The sequence below is a fragment of the Zosterops lateralis genome (assembly GCF_965231275.1).
Source record: "Zosterops lateralis genome assembly, chromosome: 22".
Taxonomy (NCBI): Eukaryota; Metazoa; Chordata; class Aves; order Passeriformes; family Zosteropidae; genus Zosterops; species Zosterops lateralis.
This window is the reverse complement of record NC_139782.1, coordinates 5,898,491-5,921,879: the sequence shown is the minus strand read 5'-3', so window position 1 is coordinate 5,921,879 and position 23,389 is coordinate 5,898,491. Positions and strand designations below refer to the sequence as shown.

The 23,389-nt window shown below is 42.4% G+C and overlaps 1 protein-coding gene across 1 annotated transcript; it reads right to left on the bottom strand.

The window, feature by feature from the left end:
* Positions 1-304: 304 nt before the first annotated feature.
* On the bottom strand, positions 305-19,813 carry SSU72 (SSU72 homolog, RNA polymerase II CTD phosphatase). The gene is made up of 5 exons (XM_083876712.1): positions 19,521-19,813; positions 13,570-13,713; positions 3,696-3,835; positions 1,979-2,097; positions 305-1,179 (listed from the first exon to the last, which is right to left on the bottom strand). Exons 1-5 carry the CDS (start codon positions 19,598-19,600, stop codon positions 1,078-1,080), a joined length of 585 nt encoding a protein of 194 aa, XP_083732838.1. The 5' UTR covers positions 19,601-19,813; the 3' UTR covers positions 305-1,077.
* Between the last annotated feature and the right edge of the window lie 3,576 nt (positions 19,814-23,389).

Below are 23,389 nucleotides of genomic sequence, written 5' to 3'. Positions count from 1 at the left end.
TCCTCAGGTATCCCAATTTTGAAGAAGTTACTCTGCTCCAAATCATTTACAAGGTGCCTTAAAAAAAAAAAAAAACAACTTTCAGAATTTTCTCTTGCCTGAAAGCAGCAACACTTCACCAGTCACACTCTGCAAGTGGAATAATTTGGTTTGTTTTCACTTTTATCAGTGTGAGCAGACAGAACTCTGAGCTTTGGCTCTATTTGTGCTCACACCAGAGTTCTCTGGGGTTTGACCTGTGTTTATTTTTGCTGCAAAGGAGGAAAATACTTCAATTCAAAACTACTTTGGTTAAAAAAACTCCAACTTTAAATTATTTCTGTTGATTGGAGTTTGCCCTAAATTCCTCAAATCCAGTGGGCCTCAAAGTCTCATTCACCTCACATAAATATTCCATGTTTTACCTCAAACAGAACAGCCACACTTCCTCAGCTTCTTTTTTTGAAAACAGACAAACTTACAGTTTGTTTTTTTTTAAATTTTTATTGGATGCTTCCAATTTTATAGCTAATAATATACAGATACTCAGTTTTTTCATTGTTCCATTCACATCCTCACAGAGTTCAGCCATTCTGTCACATTAAAATTAAAAATAATAATAAAAAAAACCAAAACAAAAACAAACAAAAAAAAAAAAGCACAACTGAAATAAAATAAATCCATAACCTGGAAAAAAATACATTATAAACTTATATTCAAGAAACATTCTCTTTATAATTAAAAACCTACTTGTAATAATTAAAGTAGGATTTAAAGAAAAAAAAAAACTTCAATTTTAATTTTTAAATAGGTGGCCTTTGTGTATATTTTTAATCATTTTATATGTACAAGCTCAACCAGTATCTCTGCCTACCTGTGACAGAATACCTGAAAACAAACAAACAAAAAAAAAAAAAAAAAAAAAAAAAAAAAAAAAAAAAAAAGAAAAAGACACTGAAAAGGAGTTTTTAAACAAACAAACAAGCAAACAAACAAACAAAAAAGATCAATACTCATTTTCCAAGAAAATACAGTATAATCAGAACTTTAAACACATGCTTCCCTCATCTGGATTAAGGCCTAAGAGACAGATGTGCTTTAATAAAAGCAGACAGTATGAAGAAAAGTCCTTCCACTTTTCTCTTCAAATTCCTGTAACAGCTCATCTATTTCATTTTCCATGTCTTCTGTGTGCTGTATCTGGAAGAGAAAGAAGTCTGAGTAAGCAAACTCTGAGGATTTGCTGTCTAGAAAACTGCAATAATCTTTTTTTTTTTTGGTTTACTGGGAAAACTAAACTGGGCAGGCTGTACCCAACAGGGCTTTATTGCACTTTATGGAGATTCCCAGCATTCCCAAATTGTGTTTGATGTTTATCTGCAGCTCCCAGCCCACCCAAGTGGCATTTCAGGAGGACTTTGTTGAGTAGGCACCATCCCTCCTCCCCAGGAGCCTCCAGAATAGCTCCAGGCACAGGGAACAGATGGTTGAAATTTCAACTCCTTGAACCCTCTTTAGGCTTCTTGGATCTGGAAAGGGCTTGAGAGCAGAATAAATCCCTCAAAACCTGCCTGGGATGGTGAACTCCACCACCTTGGAGTGTAAAAGAACACAGGACTTTCCTCTGCTCTCATCCCATCGAGTGCAGCTCACTTTAATTCTAGTTTTTAGTTGGGTGTGGTATAATAAAATACCACAACTATTTTATTTTTAAGGTTATTTGGATTCAGGGTATTTTGAAGGATATCTGGGTTCAGAATGCAACCCTCACATTGAAATCACAACTGGTTTGAGGGGAGTTTACTCTGCAAAACAGTTAAATTCATCCATTTGCCCAACAGCTCCGAAAATGAGCAGGAAAATGTAGAAATTTACATTCTGAAGTGGATTTTACTGCAAAAATGCTGGAGCTTTGTGGTGCATCAAGCAAAGCCCAGCCCCTGAGCAGCCAGCTGGGCCCAAGGCACCCCCAGGATTGATGATTTTCCTTTTTACTTACACACTGGCAGAGCTCACAGATGAGGAAAGCGCCCAGCGTTGCCTCCTCGTGGTTATCCTGAATGTCTACATTGATCACATGGACTGGCTGACACGTCTCCTGCTCTCTGGAATTTAAATCTGTTGAAAACAAAACACGACAGCAAAACTTTGGGTGAAACGGGATCATATTTTACACCATAGTAGTGATGAGGTTTTTAAAAATGTTGTCACATTCAAATTTTTCCGAAGTGTTTTATAGAATTTATTTAATATTGTCTTAATGATCCCTTTTATTTTGAAAAACAAGAGGTGGATTTTGGAAACATGTTAATTTAGATTTGTGAAAGGGTTGTGGCAGTTTATTTTCCCTGCTCAAAATATCTTATTGCTCCTCTTATTCTGACAATCCTTAAAGATTAAGAATCTTAAAAGTCAAGAAGGATTTTGGGTTTTCTCACCTGGAGAGTTTTAACAGCTCATTAAAAAAAAAAAAAAGCACTGTACATCCAACAACACTCTGAATTGCAGGGTGAACTCCTGCAAGCTAAGCACTGATAGTCACATTAGAAAATTCTATTTTATCATGTTCTGTTTTATTAACAAGGGTGAAAAAAATGAAACATTTTTCCTGCAAGCGCACACGCATTACTGCTGTGCCTCCCTAACATATCCTTCCTTCTACATCCAGTTTTTAACCTCAAAGTTGCTCTTTCCTACCTCCACTCTGCCCCTTCAGTTTGGCAAACCTGTTTAAAAATATCATCCTCCACATCCAGAGCCATTTGGGCCAAGTGTGAAGGGCACTGTGAAGGCAGAGAGCTGGGAAATTTCCAAGTGGTTGCTCTTCACTTCCTTTCCTCACATATAAAAAGCAGAGTGAGAGCTGCTCTCCACCTGAGACAGGCTGAAGATGCCCTCGAGGAGCAGGGCAGGTGCTCTCAGAACTCACCTTCACATTTCAAACCCTCCACTTGAGCATTCAGAACCCTGGCAAGGCCCACAGGGATCCCGTTATTGTGACGTGACCACTCAAGAGGCCAAGTGACAACCCTGAGGTGCTGTGGATACACCAGGTCAGTGTTCCAGTGAGGAGGAAACTCCTCAAACCTCACACAAACTGCACCCAGCAATTCCAGAGACACCAGGCTGTCACCCCAGGAGTTCAGAGAGCTCCTGCTGAAACCCTCAGTGGCTTTGAGGGAGTTCTCATCCATCCATCCCCTGTGCTGTGCTCATGTGGAGCTGGATCCCCAGCTGAGATCCTTCTGCCTCCTCTCTGACTCATTTTAGGCCAGAGCTGCAGCACATTTGCAGAGTTCACCACGCTCAAGGAGCTTCTCCCCCTGGACAGGAGGTGTTTAATGGGGATAAACTGCTTGGGAACTCACAGGAAACCTCCAGCTGCATCTTCCTCAGATTTATTTCCCCACCAGCATCTCATTTCCCCAACTCATCCCAGGTTTTGAGATTTCCAAAGCAAACATGGAGTTAAATTCCCTTGCTGTGCACACACACCCCGTGGAGCTGCCATCACTTTTTTGGGATAAATGCTCAGCCATCCCTTCTCTTCTGCATAAATCTACATCAAGAACTGCAAACTCTTCTCCTCACTGCTGTTCCAGTAGTTGGAGGAGACACAGAGGTTTCTAGATTTGTGAAGGACTTCAGGGAGGAGGAAAAAAAACCCAAAAAACCCACTCCCAAGTTAATTTGGTTTATCAATTCAAGCTCCTTACCTTCTACTACTTGATCATAGACTCTTTCTTCACACGTTAGGATCAAATCAAAAACGTCTTTGCAGTTCTGGAATCTTTCTGGTCGTGGCTTGATTCTCTTATTTCTGTCCAACATGTGTAAAATTCCATTCTGTGTGTATCTGAAGTCGCTTGAGTTAAGTATCTTTACTTGAAGGAAAGTCATAGTTTTCAGCAAATCACCAGCACAAGGTAAATTATTAACGAAGCTTTAAAATAAAAATATTTCTGTTTGCAAATCTAAAAATCAGTGACCACTAAAGATTCCTAAGGTGAGCGTGATCCCCATCATGCAGCTGCTTTTCACAGACCTGTCACTAGCACCACAGCTTTAAAAAGCCCTCAGAAGAAGAACTTTTCTTGGGCAACTATTTTTATATCCATAAATACCCCGAACTCCCAGCCTGTGCTGTTCTTTTTAACGAGGGATTTAAAGGAATTGAAAGGAAATGTCCTACATTCCTTCCAGCCACTGCCCCTCACTTCAGGGGCCTCGCTCTTCAAAGGCCACCCCGAGGTGTCCCAGGTGCCACCTGCACAAAGTCCTGCCTGGAAATGTGGATTGATGCAACTGAAACTCCAAAGGGAGCCAAAGAAACCACAGAAAGCACATCCCATAAAAATATCCCGAGATGCATAAATGGGAAAGGAATGAAGAAAAAAACACTGACTTTATGCCTGTCAGAGCTTCATCACTGTGTGAAAGGAATCTGTGATGCTGCTTGGGAGCTATATTTGTGCTGCTGCTGTAACCTCCAGGCTCTGATTTTACATCCTGGAGCCCCTTTTCAGGCAGGATTCTCTAATCCCAGTGTTTTTCACCCTTCTGGGACGAGCAGTTTCCTTGGGAGCACTCCAGGTTTGACTGTCACATAAATCTGCTGGCTTGAGTAAAACCAAACCCACTCTGAAGGCAAAATTTTAGGGGAAAATTGGAGCTTTGGATTGAGAAAGCCTGGAAGGGGAAGCATCTCTTCCTGCCTTTAGCACAGCTGTATTTTTAGCCATCTAAGGATATATTTTTTACAATGGAACACTAAGGATAACAGCCTGTAAGTTCTTGAGATAACAACTCTGAGAAGAAAACAATTTCCATCATTTGTAGCAATATGTAAGAAGTCACCTGGGCTTATATTTCCTTGCTGAAAAGGTGACAGACAGGTATTTCTTTTCAGAAAACACTCTTACTGTTTTTGTAACAAAAAACCAAAAATTTCCTGCCTACCTTTCAGCAGGAGCCCAAATCCTGCTGCCCAGATGTGCCCCCAGATGTGCTCACGGTGCTCCTGTTCAAGCCAACAGCCTCCAAAGCTTTTAAATCCTTCAAGTGTTTAACTTGTATTAAAAATTAAACCCAGCTTTCTACCTACAAGAGTCTACTTCATGTTGAAAACAGATTCAGTTCTTCTGGGTGTCTGCATCACTGCACTTCAACTCCTTGGAATTTTAATTTTGCATCACGAACTGACTGATTTGGCTGTTTATCACAATTAAATGTTGTCAACTAGACTGACTGCTGCTGCATTTCTTTTCTCCACATCAGTCCCAAGCTTTTTTTTTTGTTGTTTTTTTACTCTCCTTTCCCAAAAGGTTTCTCCTTATTATTATTAAGGTTTCTCCTTATTATTATTAAGGTATTTCTTTATATTATTAATTTATTATTATTATTAATCTCTTTATATTATTAAGGAATTGTCCTTTACAGCCCAAAGCTCTCACCAGCAGCACATCAGCATCCCTGTGAAGTCTCCTGGGGTTTGTCATGTTTGGGAAAAAAAAAACCCACTTGGATAGAGCCATCTCAGACCTCTGGTTATTTCCAGAGCAGGAAAATGATTGCATTTTCAAAATACCACTTCCAAAATATCTGCCATTTCCAAAATACGCCAACATCTGCCTGAGTGGCTTTGCTCAGTTGGAAGGGGAGCCCTTCCCAGGCTCTGCACTCCCTCATTTCCACATCATGCACTTCAAGAGGGGAGGGAAAAAAAAAAATCCACAACATCCCACACGCTTTTTTTGGGTTCTCTTTTTTCCCTTTCTAGGATAAAATGTTGCTGGCATCTGTCCCCTCGCTTTCCTGAGTGAGCCTGGAGACAGAATTACGCAGATTCCCAAACCCACACAAGATTTCTGCTTCACAGCCCAGCTCTCTGCTGCCAACTTACAGCTATTTTTTAAATTTTTTTTCTTTTTTCTCCAAGGGTCCATCTGCCTATAAAAGGAGACTGAGAGAAGCACTTAAGATTTATGGTTTCCTATTTGGTTGCCTGGGATCTTTTTCACCTGGAAAAAGCCAGCACATCCTTTGAGCGAGGAAGTGGGTGTGCTTTGCATATTATTATTCCAAGGTATAATAAACAGCTTTTTGCTCTTTGGGAGCTCAGGTGAATGCAGATATTACAACTTATGAATGTTTTCCAGTACAATGGCAGGTGTTGGATCATTTAAGTCAGGCTTTGCTTTCCTTCCAACAGATTTCAGCCCCACACTCCCTGTCCTGTGCATCCCTGCTCTGTTTCCAGGACAGAATTTCCCCTGGTTTTCTGTGCTGTCACATCTTCGGAGCCCAACCACGCTCAGGAGGACACCAAACCTCCCTCCATTTCCCTTCACCTGCTGCAAACTCTTGGCAGAGTAAATCCACCACATCTTTACAGAGTCCAATTCAGATTTCAGCTTTAATAGAATAACTGTCCTAAACAGATCCACAGGGTGATGGAATTTAGGCAGGGGGACTCAGCAGTGGAAAGGCTTGATATAAAAAGATGTTGCAGCACAAAAGTTGGGTTTTTCCAACAGGCACAGAATTGTTGTTCATTCTCATGGAGAATTTCTATTACTGACTGTGCATTCTCTCCCTTTAGCTAAGGATACCCCATGCTAGTGATGAAGATTTATTAAAAAAAAAAAAAATTGTTTAGCTAAACTCCTAAAGCTTTCACTGCTGTTGCTACTCAAATTTAAAATTCCTGTCATGGACACCAGAAATGCCTTTTACCATCCAATTGATGGGTCCCTGCTCCAGACATCTGGGTGACCATCCCTCCAAACATCCCTCATCTCTCTAAACTTTATCATTATTTGTCACTGACAGGACCCAAAAACCACTTTCAGCCACAAGCATCAACCTAGAGACGAGCAAGAGAGTCAAGTCTCTATACTGTATGATAAAAGAAAAATGATCTTACTGATCCAAGTATTCAGGAAGTTTCATTTTAACTCCCATGTGAAGCTGAAGCTCACGAATTATTTGAGCTGCAAGTGCTGGGGTATAGGAATTAATTATATCTAATTTAGATTTAATTAGAATCTAGATCTAAACTTCCCATCCCTATCCCCTGAATTGTCCAAGGCCAGACTAGATGGAGCTCTGAGCAAACTGGTCTATGCAAGGTGTTCCTGCCATGGACAGGGGTGGAATGAGATGGCATTTAAGGTCCCTTCCAATCCAGGCCATTCCTGAAAATATAAAAGTCAATTTATTAAACCTAACTGGGCAAATGATACTTGTTAAAATGTATACACCCTTTTAGGAAAAAAAAATCTTTAAACTAATGGCTCTACATTAGTAGAAGCTCTCTGAAGCTTCTACATCTTCAAATAAATCTGCTGATCATTGCCTTTGGTGCAGCTGACACCACCCTCAACCACTGCATTTCTTCTTTGGGCAAAGCAGGAGCAGAGCAGAGTGCTTCTCACCCGAGCATGAATGGCATTTGCAGGTCTCTTTTCCGTATCAGCCTTATTTATTTATCAGTATCTGCATTATAAACAGAACACCTTGTGTTAACCTGCCTGGCAGTTTGTCTGGGAACTGGACATTTCCTTAAATGAAATGTGGGAGGGGGTGAGGCTGCCCAACCTTCTTCCACCTTCAGAATCAGCTCCTTTTAGAGGGAATGAAAGACTGGAAATGGGCACAGGCACCACAAATCCCACTGTCCAGGCACAGTGGTGATGGCTGCAGTAACTGCCTCCACTCCAGACCCAGAGAACACAGTGCCTGTGCTTTGGAATTGAAACTGGGCAGTTCAGAACAAACTCAGATTGTGCACAAGTCTTCTGCTCTTTTTTAACTTAATAAAGTTTTAATGCTGAAACCATTCTATTGGATTCAAATGGAAACAGAGCAGGGTGAGATGGGATTTTAGGAAAGAACTCCTAATACAATGCCTGTCCTTTGGAATTGAAACTCTGCAGTTTAGAACAAACCAGAGATTGTTCACAAGTCTTTTGCTGGTCCCTAATTTAGTAAGTCTTAACATTGAACCATTCTATTGGATTCAAATGGAAACAGGGAAGGGTGAGATGGGATTTTAGGAAAAAATTCCTCTCTGTGAGGGTGGGGAAGCCCTGGAACAGGTTGCCCAGAGATGCTGTGATTGCCCTGGAAGTTTTCCAGGCCAGGCTGGATGGGGCTTGGAGCAACCTGTGATAGTGGAAAGTGTCCCTGCCCACAGCAGGGGATGGCACTGGATGAGCTTTAAGGTCCTTTCCAACCCAAACCAGTCTGGGATTCTAAAATACACCATCCAAAATGATCACCAAGATGCTAAGCTGGGCTCCATGACATTTCTGCAACATTTGTGCCTGCATGAACGATCTGCAAAAAACCTGAACTTGTTTTTCCTAGTGAAGGACAAGCACCCAGCATTTATAAGCCACGAGCTGCAAGGATAAATCCAACTGCTCCTAGGAGCTGGTCCAAATATAAATCCCCACATGCCAGCCCTGCTCACTTCCTGAAGCCTGGCTGAGCCCCAAAGCTGAGGGGTCTGTACCCACACATCAGTGAAGGCAGCAAACTCCTTCAGTTCAGCCCTGAGCTAAAGTGCCAGACAAGAATTTATCAGTGCAGAGCAGCTGAAGATGGATTTGGGGTGAAAATGGACAGATCCAAGCTGCCAAAGGGGGAAAAGAGAGGGAATAATGGCAAAGTCCAGTGCCAAAGAGGTGGAGAAGGATGTCACATGTATTGAAGAGACTACCAGAACAACAAGGGTACCAAGGACAAGATGATTTGAGGATGTGGCATGTCTGACTATGCCATCAGACAGCTGAGTGTGCACTTCATCCAAGCATGAACTTCAAGAGGAGTTTGGATTGCTGGAATCCAGTAAGTGACATGGACATGGAACTCCTGCAGTCATTCCAAGGAGCAGCAGGTGAGCAAGAGGAATTGGGAGAGTCACACAGGATTTCAGGATGCTTCCCTCAGGTTTGGGAAGCAGTGCCAGATTCCAGAGAGGAGCAGCAAATGCAGGACTGGGAGGGGGGAAGTGCTTTGAGGAGAGAGGGAAAGGATGAATCATCCCCTTGCCCAGGGAAACAGGGGCTGCAACAGCCATTTCCAAACTGCCTGTGCTGCCGTCACCCTTTGTGAGCTTCGTGAAGCTCAGAATTTCCACTTACAGCTGAAGGTACCTCAGACAGAGCAAACCACAAGCATTGCAAACCCTAAATCGATTAAACCATTTCATTTAGAACATTTGGGAAACCTGAGAATACAATCATGGAGACAGCAGGGCCACTTGGCACCAGGAGCCTGCAGAGAAAGCACCACGCTGGATGAGGTCTGCAGGAAACATTCCTGGCTCGCAATCAATGCCAGCTTTAAGGAATTACAGTTGCTACCATGAAAATGGGAATTGGTCTGGAATAAAGAAAAAAGAAGTTTAAGCATCCCTGATGTTGGCATGGAAGTTCTGTGTCAATGGGAGGTAACTCCAAGGCAAGAAGCATCGACTGTCACTTTGCTCTCCTCCTTCAAACTGGGATGAAACTGCCAAAGAATGAAATCACTCCAGCTCTGAATGGATTTTACAAGAGTCATCAGCCCCAGGCTGGATCCTTCAGTCAGAATTCCTCAGAGCATGTTTGGGACTCACCTTGGACAAGGAAATAAACCTTTCAGACTACTCAGAAGAGACAGGATGGCAGAGAGTGTTTTATGTTGTTGAAAAGCATTTGCTGTTAGATTGGAGTCTGTAGTTTCTACCACGTCCCAAAGCTCAAACACAGGGAAAATCATATTTAAATAATATATTTCCAGCTCATATATTTTTAATAATTTGATGTATTGCCTTTTTAATGTGAATGAAGCCAAGATTAAAGGCAGTGTGATCAGAAGGCAGATGAAGAAGTACTGAAAATTTGCTGCCTATGAAAGGCCTGAGATGTTGGGAAGCACTTTGGTCTTCCAATCCTTCACGGAGGAAAAGGGATTGGAATTCAGCCTGTGGCTGGAAGCGTGTTGATTTGCAGAAATGTGCCTCTTAGAAGCCTGTTTAAATCCAGTTTAAACACTTCTTTCCATCCTCATCCCTTCTCCCTATTTCTAGGAGCACTGAAGTGCTCTGTAAGACATGGTAAGAAAGAAAATGAGACTTGTACTGCACTGCTGCTCTTGGAAGAAGTTTTGCCACTGACACACAGGCCATGATTTCAATTATTTTTAGCTCTTGCAAAGCTAGGCTATAAAAAAAATGGAGAAGAAAATACCCAAACCCAACAAAAAATATAAAAAAATCCCTCAACATATCTAAATGAAACATTCCAAAGTGGCTTCCAGAGACACAGCTCTCCTGCTGAACACTGCAATGACAGCTCAGGAGAGAAGCTGACAAGTGTTCAGCAGTTCGCAATCCATGAAGAGAAACCAGATGAAAATGTAAGATAAATACATGCATGAAGAGCTTACCTGAAGTAGAATTGAGATCAGCTACTCCTCAAGACTGAGCTATATATAAAATATCACATGGGCATCCAACTTCAATATGGAGTTCACAGAGTTAAAGCTACATCCCATCACCAAGACTATCACTACCTTTTTTCCTTTTTTTTTTTTGACAGAAAAGAATCAATGTCTTCAAAGGAGATGCACCGAGTTCTTCTTCACTTCTGGAATTTTCCTTCTAACTGAATCAGCTTTAGGAACTTCTTCAGGACACATTTTCCACCCTCCCCTGAACTTCATAACCTCATGGAGCTGAGGAGCTAAAACTGGAATCCTATTTAAAGTTAGGGAGGTCAAATTAAAAGAGGAAGTAAAAAATGTCAGGAACAGAACAGGAGGCCAAGCTTGCAGGGTAGGGGCAGGCTGCCTAGAAATCCTAATTAAAAATACCCCCCTATCTGTGAAAATCATCTTTAATGTGAGAGTCAGACACATCAGTGTTGAGGAAAGGAAAGAAACTATCAGCTATGGAGTTACTCACATTGCTAAAGAACCCAGGAGCAATTCCTGCAGAATTCTGGCCAAATTTCCACTTGAACAGCTCCTATCCCTGGGCACAACATCAACTGCTGATGAAGATTTAAACTGGGTTTAAATTTAAATTGCTTAGCAAGTTTCACCCTTGACTAGTTTCTGCCTTCACTCGAAGGCAAGGCTCACCAGCACTTTTTGCTCTATTTTTGTTTCAGCTTTAAGGTCACCACCACAGAATTAGAATTAAGTCCTCAAACCCCTTCACAGAGTTGTAAAGGGTAAGTAATGATAAGAACAAATAATCCTAATGTTGGAAGAGGTGGGTTACACATGCAAACACAAGGTGGTGCATGGGAACTACAGACCATGGCTGTGTCTTCCTCAAATTAAGAGCAGAATTCTCTACTGTTGTCCTGGAAATAACAGAGGAATGTTTTAAAAAGTAACATTCAGAACATTGTTAAATGGTTTTGGGGGCAGTCCTTGATTAGGGGCGTTTAAAAGGGAGTTTAAATGCTACATTCTAAAAATTCAATGGGAGATGCTGACACTTATTTTAACTCTAAGTTTAAACTGCCACATCTTAAAAGGCTTTGAAGTACTTCCATTTTAGCTCTACTGTAACCACCTACTCAACTGAATCTGTATTCCTGGCTCCATTAATCCCCCTATTCCTGTGCTGCTGAAATTCAACATATGCCTTCAAGGTATGAGAGCCTGTGCTCTATATTTCACTAATTAACTGCAATGAAGGTGCTTTTAATCTCTGCAGAGTGGGTTTTTAATAGTTGCTCCCCCTCTTCACGAGTGAACAGTAGAGGTTCAGCGCATCTCTTCTCTCTAATATAATTTTAACCTTGCTCTGAGTGAGGTCCAGCAGTGCAGCAGCTCGTTTTTGTTCGAGGCCACTGCTTCCTGAACCTGGGGGAGTTGTTTATTTGGGCAGAGGATGTTCCCTCACAGCCACAATGTCCTTGAGAGTGCAAGGAGAGCACTCAAACCTCAGGTGGCTCCTCGCTGGAATATGGGAACAAGCAGGGTGGTGGCAGCAAGGCTCCAAATTTCAAGACTACAGATGATGAAAGCAAGGCTGGGAAACAGAATAAGCAGCTCAATCATATGGAAGCACCCCTCCTTTTGTACCCCACCCCACCCCAACCACACTCCAAGCCCGTGAGGAGAGCAGCCCCTCCCACCCCACAGGTAATTCCCATCCCCTCTCTAAGGTTATGCTCACCCAACAGAACTGAGAGCCCCTGGGACACACAGAAAAAAAAAATCTATTCCACAACTCGCTGATGAGAGCAGGTCTGGTTTTGGTTAAAGTCTTTACCCTCAAAACCCACTTCTGGAAATGGAGTTGCTTTCTGTGCTGCCAGTCTTTGGTCTGAAAACCTTAAATTATCTGAGAATCAAAAAAGCAAAGTCACAGAGGCATTTGCTGTTGCCCTATTTCCCTTGCAGTGGCTGTTGTTTAAACCTCCTTTACATCTTGAGAAAAGGTTTAACTGTAACACTGCAAATATATTTGGGGAACACAGCAAAGCATGAAGGAGAATCACAATGGTGACTCCAAAACATGCTCAGAAGGGGGGAACAGATTTGCTTTCTGTTGTTTTGGGTTTTTTTTATTCTTAAGTACTGCCATATTCACCACAGCAGCAGTGAAGAATTCAAAAAAGGAAATCTCAAGTCGTTGGTGCTTGTTAAAATTAATTCTCAGTTCAAGGAATTTTCTTTTAAGCAGTTCTTTTAATCAGGATATGGATATGGCATACCTCATTAAGATGGGTTTGCAAGATTTTCCTTTTCTCTCCAGGCAGAGGGATAAAAAAAAAATCAAATAAACCAGCACATCACATGTGATATATTAAGACTATATCCTAAATTTTGACCTTTTTCAAAAAAAGGATCCTTGTTGAAAAAAACTTCTAGAATGAGTTCCCCAAGTTTTGTTTGTGGGTTTTCTTATTAAAAAAAAAAAATCAACTTTAAATATAGGTATTATAAAATAATGCAGCTGGGACATCTTTAGTAGTGTGCCTAACCCTGATCACCTTTGCTCTCCAGGATTAAATGTCACTGGGGCCTCCTCTGTCCATCCTTTATAATAAACTACAGGGGGTTTTTTTGGTGCACAGAGCAAAAGCACATATCACAAAATCCTCAGTGAGAAGGGTGAGCTCTTTAATGAAAGGCATCCTCTCTCCCAGAGAAAGTATTCTGTAAGCCTTACCTGGCAGTTTGTCTGAGCTAAATACAACATTAAAGTCGAGGTGGTCGCTCTTCCCAAATCCATACTCAGGACAGTCTTTGCACTGAGAAGGATCCACAGTGCAGGGGAGGCAATGGACAATCTGAGGGCATTGATGTGTTCATTCAAGAGCTAAACATGGTAACACACTACAAAAGAGCATTTGGAATGTGTGCACTGCAACTGGGTAACAATTTACAAGGGAGCATTAAAGGCCCACTGTTTAAAAAAAAAAAAACAAAACAAAAAAAACCTCCTATAAACTTAAATCATTTTAAAGTTCGCCAGCCAAGCAACTCTATAATAGATTCTTAATGCCAAATAATGAATTACACCTCTCAAGGATGAACCACACTGGATTTTTTAAAGAGGCCATGCCACAGGGATACAGTTCTTTGTCTTTCCTAAGCAGATCATTGTACATCTGATCATATGTTGTTTTGAAGTCATAAACATTTGGCTTGTCTGGGGCTGGTCCTGGCAGTTTCACGTGAGTCCCCGTGCCAAAGGATCGGACGCTGAATCCTCGTTTGCTGAAAGACACAAGGGGAGGGGGGGGGAAAGGCAATTAGACCGGATGGACTTAATTAAAGTGCTGAAGAACACAAGAGTGAAGTTTAAAAACACCTCTTAGCCAGCAGCCAGCTGGGCAACCAACTTGCCAAGAGTACCCGAGGTGGATTTTCCTTGCAGTTACAATCTAAATTCACACACCGTTTCAAGGGAAGCAGCTCTACTTGGCAGGAATTTTCTCACAATTATGGTACACAGCTATTTGAAATTGTCTTTTGTGCTTTTCCTTTTGTGCTTTTCAGGCATGCTGGATTTACAACAAACACCTTCTGTATTCATGACAACACAGGCAGAGATGGTTTTCTCTTGGTACAAGTAACTAACTGTACTGACTGATCAATACTTGAGTGTTGCTTTTTATTTTTTAAAGTGTCCTGCTGAGACTCTTGGCCTGACTGCATTATTCTTCTCACTTTGTTGCCCAAACTGCCTCTGGTGTGATTTAATTAGCCCAGGACAAATATTTGTGTGCCTGCCACTGAAAACCATACAGAGAAATTACCTTGACACAAGTGGGGCAGATGTTCTGCTGCCTGCTCTCTAAAACTCTTGGCTAAACCAGGGATTACTTCATTCCATTCCTATGAACAACTACTTGTTTAATAGTTATAATTAAAAAAAAAAAAAAAAAAAAAGAAAAAAGAAAAAAGAGGCAGGAACTTGCTTGTCTTTAGGAGTAATGCCAAAATGTTCTTGCTGATTACCTGAAATACTCAAACTTCCTTCAGTAATATTAAAGAATATGGTAATCTATTGAATAATGGGACAAAAAAGGAGATTTTCTGGCGGTCTAATGGACAAAGTTACATAGTAAAATATTGTTGCTATCACCGAGAAGGCTGAAACATTTGGGTCTGTAATGACAACAGCAAGACCAGGACTTAATCTATTTTTTTAAGGACTCACACTTTCAACTTGAATGATTTTAGCAGAGACTGAAGGGAGTGAAAAATGTTAAAACAAAAAGCACATTAACAACCCAGTGCCTGTGTCCCCACACCCCCAGAAATAACCCCAAATTTGCAGTGTTTTCCTCTGAGGGGACTGAGCAGAACAGGGACCCAGTGCAAGAGCCAGCCCCAACTCCCTGGTCTGCACATCCAAGGAAATTCAGCAGAAAACACCAACTCAAAATGTCTCTTTGCCTTCAAAGGATGTCCTCAAAGTGAACCCAAATGGGCAGAGACTGTGATCACCTCCTGCCCCAAACTCCAACACAGCTCTGAAACCATCAACACTTATTTCCTTCAGTTCCTCCTACTGGAACACAACCCCTCCTTTCTCCTTTCTTGCTTCCCCACACTTTTTTCCTCCAGCAGCTATTTATAGGTGCCTATCTCTGTAAACAGACAAGATCCGTGAGGTTTTTTTGCTTCTTTCTGCAGGACTGGTGTCTGAAAATGGATACAAGTGGGAAAAAAGTGCAATTCTTTGCCCCTCCCAGCCCTCCATCACATGGAACTGGTGCAGTTATGAGTCACTGTTCATTTATTTTCCCTGCAACACTTGCAGAGGCAAGTTTTGCTTCTGCTGCTTCTACTGGACGTGAAGAGAGATATAATATGTACAGAAGAAATTGCAGTGCTAAAAAATTCATGTTTCAATTTGATCTTTTTCTTCTACGGTTTCCTCCTAACTTTTATTATTTTTTCCCTTTAATATTATTCTTTAAAACAGGTCTGCTTGGACCGCACACATTAAAACCTCCACCTTTAATTGCTGTTGATATCCCTGAAATTTGCATGATCTCATATAAAGTCAATCTGAAATCTCTGACATTCAACACATCAAAAATTTGTGCCTCCAAGGCCCATGAGCCATTCAAAATTACTTCCTTATAATAAAAACTGGAAGATGAGTTCCAGCTTCCTTATAATAGCTGGAATCTGAGTTCCTCACGTGGAATTTCATGCTTTGTACCTTGGTGAGTGGTAGTGTCAATTTTTACATTATTTATGCCCTGGGTACAATGAAATATTCTAAAAATATTTCAACACATTTCTTGCAACAATTGGAGCACAGGAGAGGGAAAATGCCTGCACAGAGCCATTAGTCAGAAGGTTTTATTAAATATTATTCAGATTTTATTAAATAGCTGGAAACGTTCAGTGTAGTGAATCATCAGGTGTCTGTGGAAATGTGGCATATTCATAAAAATGAATTCCTACAAGAAAATGGGTATTTATTTATTCTGGACTGGTAAAACTACCCAGAATATGGGAAAAAATGTGCTTTGTCACAAAAAGTAAAGAGTAAGACAGACTAAAAGACTATCCTAGCATTGATTTCTGAAAAGTGGAGCTTAAACTTTACCAGACTCGTAATGATCACATTTCAGGGAAGCCGTTTCTATTAATACTATTAAGGCTGATGTAGATAAACCAGCAATGAGTTAAAAGGACAAAGTGAGTCACTGATCTCATTTTCAGCAGTTTGCTCAGCTCTCAGTCCAAAGCTCATCACAGAGAGCTCAAAAAGCACCACCCAAAGTGCCCCTGAGGATCTCAGAGCTCACTGAGAACAATTCTGAACTCCAAGACCAACCTGGACCAGCACAGACTGGGACCACTCAGCTCCAGGCACTGGCAGGAGAAATAATAATTTTCTGTGCAGTTTGAGACGTCAATTTTTGTCCACATCTTTCTTTTATTTCACTTTTATTTGGGGAATCTCCCACATTCTTATTAAACTGCTTTTCAGTTTGCTGTATGTTCATAACAGCACAGCCTCTGTTCACAATGGCTGGAGGAAATATTACTAAATGTGAAATAAATCCTGCACTGAGAGTGGTGAAGGTTTTCAGGAGACAAATCACTAATTTCATCACATCCCTTTCTACAAGAGGTAGCAGGAAAATAACCAGCAACCCTTGTAGGCTACTTGGAAAACATCTTACACCATCCAATCAATATTAAGAAAAAACACCCCCCAAAACAAGCCCCCACGGCTGAACAGCAGGACAAAAGCCTTGTTAAGTCATTTTGAATACTAACAACTTGGAATTTGCATTATCACTACTAAATTGTCAAATTAAAGTGTGCTTTAATAGGAAAATGTGAAAATATCTCCTTCTTAGGGGGTTATTAATTTAGGATTTCTTAAATTAGGCAATACAGATGTCAGTATCTCACTGCATTTTGGTGCTGATAAATGCCAGGAGAGAAACTGTAAGTAACAACTTATGGAAAGAGCAGAGGGGCAACTTAAGTTCATAATGTTGAACTACAAGTCTTAATATCAATATGAAAACTAAGCTTTTGCTATAGGGTTGCAATATTTGAATTTTCCTGCCACTAAGATCTCATGTTCATACTCCTAATTTCCTAAAAATCAGCTTTCTAAAACAAGGAATGTGTGGCTGAAGTGTGTACCAGCATTTCAGAAATTTTTATTGCCAGTAAGTGACACAGAGAACTTGAACTCAGTAACTTCCTTCCAAAGGCATCAGGGTAGTACCAAACAAACAGAAATGTGGAAGTTGCTGCAGTAAAAAAAAAAAAATAAATAAATAAATAAAAAAAAAAAAAAAAAAAAGTTTGGCTGTAGGAGATTGTAAGATTCCTCATCTGAGGGAGAACCATGAGTCTGGATGTTCTATGGCAAAATATAAAATAAAAGATAAAATCACCTACAGAAGGTGCTGGGGCAGAGTTAATTCTTGTTGTGGATCTGTGTTTGCAACACGGGGATGTTTTTGTTCATTGCTGTGCAGGGTTTGCCCAGCAGCCAGGGCTGCTCTGCCTCTCACCTCACCCCACCCCAGCTGAGCCTGTAAAAGCAAATAACAGGCTGAGTAAGACCTGACCCAGGGAGGAGTCACACACAGCCAGTCTGACAGCTTTGAAGGAGGGATCCTGTCTCTCTGCACTGCTTTTCCTGTTCTCCTTTGCTTCCTTGGCTCCCTGTGCTGATGGTTCTTATTCTATCAACAAACTTCAGACACACCTGCAGCCTGACTTCTGTTGGAAAATTAGAACAAAGTGTTTAAAACTTGGTTAATTACAAAATACACAAGCACATGCACACTGAATGCTGGACCCCAGACTTTGTTTTGCAACAGCACACGGGATTTGTGCCTTTTAAAGTCTCGTCACTAACAAAATACCTTAAAGTTTTGTAATTCCTCAGCTTCTTCCTAATTCTTCTTCCTCTTTTAATCATGGGTTCTTTCCAGCTGTAACACACTGCCCTGAACTGGTGAGGCAGCCTGGCCTGGAGCCAACACAGACATTTTTCTGAAGTTTACTGACAAATGTGCTGCTTTTTCTTTTAGAGCAGAATCAGCAATTTATCTCTGTTTTGTCCTTTATGCTACTGCTGCTACAACTACAAAAGATGTTAATAAAACGAAACGTTTTCTAAACACGATTTTGTTACTTTTAAATTAAAAGCTTAAGGGAGAACAGACTAAAAAAAAAAAAAAAAAGGCAACAAAACTCTGCCACATTTGGCAAACATCAGTCACACCGGAAGTGATTTATTTCTGCAAAAACACGGGGGGAGGAAAAGGCCAGACATCAGAAGTAAATTTAACTTCGTCTTTAACACTCAGCTGTCGATTAAAACTCAGTTCCAGCATCATTAGAGGGAAAAACAATGCCATGTTTTCACAGAACTGCCACAGGTTACATCCGATGCCAAGAGTGAGCGTGAAGTGCATGAAATGCTGTCACTGTAAGATGGCTGCCACACCAAATCCTTCTATTATTTATCCCTTTCCAAGCTTTTATTTTTATTTACACGTAGCACACAGCTTACACACGGTTGCTTTGCTTTTTTCTACGCCATCAACGTGTATTTCTAATGTGAATGTTTGGTTAATTCAATAAAATAAACCCGACCGTGCTAATCGTGTTCCTGCAGTGCAAAGGGAAGATTCAGGACATGATTTCAGGCAGATCGGGTCTCTCATGTCCATCGGTCTGTCCCAAGTCTCCTATCTCACCTCTTTAGCACTTAGTGCTAAACAGATTAACGCTTGTAATCTCAAAAGACATTCATGAATGTTCTGGTTCTCCTGGGAGAGGAAAGGGTTTCCTTTCAGGGCATGGAGCAGCTCAGTCTTCACAGAATCTCAAAGGGTCAGAAAGGAATTAAAACCCACCCACGGGCAGGGACACCTTCCACCATCCCAGGTTATTCCAAGCCTTGTTCACTTTCAGGGATGGGAATAACCACAATCTCCCTGGGACAGCGCCTCGCCACCCTTTTTACCACACTAAAAAAATATTTCTTCCTAACATCTAACCTAAATTTCCCCACTTTGTATCCATTTTTCCTTGTACTATCACTCCAGCTCCCGACGAGGAGTCCATCTCCGGCCTTCCCTTTCAGATGCATTTAAAAAAAAAAAAAAAAAAAAAAAAAAAAAAAAAAAAAAAAAAAAAAAAGGGGGGGAGGACAGAGGGGGGAATAATAAAAAGGGAACATTTAAGTTTCCACACGCCGAGACACAGGCCCTGCTCGATCCGTGTTTTCAGCATTGGGGCCGCAGGTCCAGTCAGGGAGGGCCGGGATCCCCGACCGCGGCCTGGAGCGGAGCGCCGAGCAGGCGAGGTGAAAACGGGATCAAAACGGGGTAAAAAGGGGGGTTAAAAAGCCGTACAAACCGGGTACAAGCGGTATAAATTCGAGGTGAAGGCGAAATGCTGCCCAGCAACCACAGGCCTGCCGGACCGGGGCCGGGCCGAGCGCAGGCCCCCATCCTCACCTCCCTGACAGCGACAGCAGCAGCGTTTATTTATTTTATTTTTTTTTTTTTTTTTACCTGAGGATGTTATGCGCCTCCATGCTGCGGTTCTGGTTGCTGGAGCACACCACGGCCACGCGGAGCGGCGCGGACGGCATGGCGGGCACGGCGCTGGGGGCTGCCCGCGCCTTCTCCCGTCCCTTCCCTTCCCTGGACCCGGGCGGGCGCTGCACAAAATGGCGGCGGCGGCGGCGCGGCGGGCGGGGAATGGGACGTGTCAGCGGGGCCCCGCCGCGGCCAACCGCCACACACAGAGCGGGGAGAAGGCGGAGCGGCCGCCCTGAGGGGAGGGCTCCCAGAAAAGACCGAGAGGAGGGTGTTTAAAAGAGGGAGAGAGGAGTTGGAGCTGTGGGAAGAGTTAGGGGCAGTGTAATGTGGAGGTTGTGCCGCCTCAGCAGATCTGGGGAAGCGTCAGGCGCGGTGCAGTGTGGAGGTTGTGCCGCCTCAGCCCGAGTTTTGGGCGATAAATAATATCAAATTTAATTTATGAAGATGTGAAGGTGTTTGCGCTCAGAGGACTGTAATGGGTGCCGCCTCAGCCCGAGTTTTGGGCGATAAATAATGTCAAATTTAAGTTATTTAAGATGCGAAGGGGTTTGCGCTCAGAGGAGTGTAATGGACCCCGCCTCAGCCCGAGTTTTGGGTGATAAATGTCAAATTTATGTTATTTAATATGTGAAGGGGTTTGCGCCCAGAGGAGCGTAATAAGTGCCGCTTCAGCCCGAGTTTTGGTCGATAAATAATATAAAATTTAATTTATGAAGATGTGAAGGGGTTTGTGCTCAGAGGAGCGTAATGGGTGCCGCCTCAGCCCGAGTTTTGCGCGATAAATAAAATAAAATAAAATAAAATAAAATAAAATAAAATAAAATAAAATAAAATAAAATAAAATAAAATATGAAGGTGTTGGCGCTCAGAGGAGGAGAAGCTTTATGAGGAGCTTGGAGGGGGCTGAGGGGAGAGCTCAATGTACAACTCGGTGAGGGGAAGAGGAGGGACAGGCGCTGATCTCTGTGGGGATCAGGGACGGGAACGGCCGGAGCTGGGCCAGGGGAGCTTTAGGTTGGATTTTTGGGAAAGGTTCTTTCCCCCAGAGGGTGCTGGGCACTGACCAGGCTCCCCAGGGAATGGGCACGGCCACAAAGAGCTCCAGGAGGGTTTGGACAGCACAGGGTGGGGTTTTGGGGTGTCTGTGCAGGGCTTGGACTCTGATCCTTGTGGGTCTCCTCCAGCTCAGGATGTTTCATGGTTCTAAAGCTTCTCGTTCACCTCATCCAGGGAAGGGAATGGGGCTGGAGCACCAGGAGGGGCTGAGGGAGCTGGGGAAGGGGCTCAGCCTGGAGAAAAGGAGGTTCAGGGGGAATTTCTGGCTCTGCACAACTCCCTGACAGAGGGGACATCATGGAGGGATTGGGGTTTTTCCCAGGGAACAGGGACAGGAGGAGAGGAAATGGCCTCAACTGCACCAGGGCAGGCTCACGTTGAACTTATGCCTTAAGGTTTAGCTTTCATGTATTTCAGATTCTGTGCTGCCTAGTTCTGAACCTCGTATTCAGCGTCAGTCAGCTCTCTTCACAGAGCAGGGAGACAAAAATCCTTTCCCTCCTGGAGACCAAGGACAACTGTTACAACTTTTCAGGCCCAAAAGCACAAACAAGGTTGGGCTGAAGAGAGAAAACAAGAAGGATGAGACCTCACAACCTGAAGCTGCAATTGGACAATTAAACCCCAACATGCAAATAGACCAGAACTGATAAAAGTGTGAGACCTCGTGAGCTGCCATCCATTTTGTGCCCTTTTTGTGTCCATTTTTTGACCATTTGGGACCATTTTGTTCCCATTTTGTTTCCATTTTGAGTCCACCTTGGGTTAGCCCTGGCCAGGCTCTTGTCCTGCCCAAGGTGGATCCTTAAAGGCCTTTCAATAAATCTCTACTTTATTTTCTAGCTCTGTCCAGTCTCTTTTCCAGCTCAGCCTTCAAGGCATCACAACATTAGGAAGATTTCATCACATATAAAAGGCTGATGATGCCTCAAGCTCTCCCCAACACAAACCATCCGCTCAGCGCCAATCCCTGAATCTCGCTGCCTCTGTGGAATTAAAAAGCTTTTTTTCTTTTTTTTTTTTTCTTTTTTTTTTGCCAGAAAAGCAGGTTTTTAGGACAAATCTCCCTCTGTTTGGCACTAGATGGCAGCCGAATTCCGCGGCGGGGCTGGGACACGGGAAGATGCCGAGGGGAAATAAATGTTGGATGCAGGATTGAGTCATCCCGAGGAAACAGAACTGGGCTCGACATCCTGAATAATCCCAGCGCCCGGGGGGATCCACAGAGGACAGAACCCGAGCAGATGGTCGCTGTTAGGATTAATCATGGAATTCTGCATCTCGCTCACGATTTTACTGCAAGCTGCATAAATCAGAACGGCTAAAAACTAGGGGGTTATTTATGTACTGTTTGTTTATGTTATTTATCTGGTTTCAGAATTGTTTTCTCGCTTACAGGTCAAAATCATCACAGTCCTCCTTGCTCAGCCTAGCTTAGTTCCATTTTTCTCTGAGGTTTTTGTTATCTTTTCCCTTTTCCACCTCATAATGCTTTTCCACTTTGGTCTTCTTTGCACCATTTCAATGGCAGGAGGTGATAATGGAACAGGAGATAAACCAGGACATCAAAGGAACAAATCTATTCCCCAGCCCAGCTGAACTTCACTAGTGAGGCAGGACTCTCTCCTCAGTGCTTCCTAAAAATATTTTCTGCCCTCCTATTGATATTTTTTTCTCCCTTTGTGCTTTCTGAGGAAATTTTTCCCTCATTATTACCACAGCACTTCCAGCAGAGCCTTTTCCTGACGTTCAGCACCTGCTCCTGTAACTGCCATTCTCCTCTCCCTCTCTCATTTTCTATAAAAAAATAAAGCTTTTCTCACTATCCCCCTAGCTTCAACAAAGAAATCTTTCCCCTTTTCTCATGCAGCCCTTTTGTCACCTAAACGTGTCCTCTCAGCACTTCCTCCTCCCTGCCTGCAAAAATTCCATTCCTTGGGTCTCCTCTCAGCCATTCCTATCCCTGCCCATCATCTTCTTAATTCTTAATCTGCAAATAATAAAACCTGATCACCGGGTGGTTCTGGTCAGGGAATTATCAGAGATGCAGTGATCAGACCTGTGCTGAAGCAACACCAATCTCAAGGTGGATTTGCTCAGGTTAAAAGTTCCAAAAGCCCCATCCAAGCATCCCTGCTGGAATTCCAGAGCTTTTCCCAGGAATGTGACACCGTTACCTGCTCGCCTTTCCTTTGGAACATGCTGGTAAAAACACAGCAGCAGTTTGCAGCCTCATAAAACTGAAAACTCCAGGTCTCCATGGAAGCAAAATCCCAGCTTTTTGCCTGCAAATAAAGCCAGGCAGCCTTTCCGTTTACATCCCACAGAAAAAAAAAATATCATATTGCAATTAAGAGAGATTCTTTGCCTGAGGCACAGACTGCTTCCTCCAAAGCTGGGGTCAAGCTGGGCTTTGAGCTGCTCACATTTAAGCAGTTGTTTTCCTCACATTTAGCAAAGGGCAAGGAAAAAACCAGCTCATTAATGTGCATATCATTCTCCATTTGAACTCCTGGATGTGGCCTGATATTTGTAGTGGAAATGAGTGGATAAATGCAGGATAATAAACACCTGAGAAGGCACCACATGGATTTTTAATAGCAGGTACTTGTGTAGTAACATGGAGAATGTGTAGTTGCCTTAGGAGCTATTTCCACTTTTTTTTTTTTTTTTTTTTTTTTTTTTTTTCCCAAAGTGGCTTCTTGGCAGTGATAAATCAGCATTCTGCCACTTCTTTATTGCTGCCTGGACAGGCCAGGATGGATTAGCACTCCACAAGCCAC

What these genes read in the sequence shown, in the direction of transcription:
- SSU72 (XM_083876712.1), bottom strand. Translation starts at nt 19,600, where the DNA reads ATGCCGTCCGCGCCGCTCCGCGTGGCCGTGGTGTGCTCCAGCAACCAG. An exon ending in GAGGCGCATAACATCCTCAG is followed by an intron (nt 13,714 to 19,520) that starts GTAAAAAAAAAA and finishes TGTGTCTTTCAG; the next exon opens with CAAACGAGGATTCAGCGTCC. An exon ending in CTATGATCAAGTAGTAGAAG is followed by an intron (nt 2,098 to 3,695) that starts GTAAGGAGCTTG and finishes TGTTTTCAACAG; the next exon opens with ATTTAAATTCCAGAGAGCAG.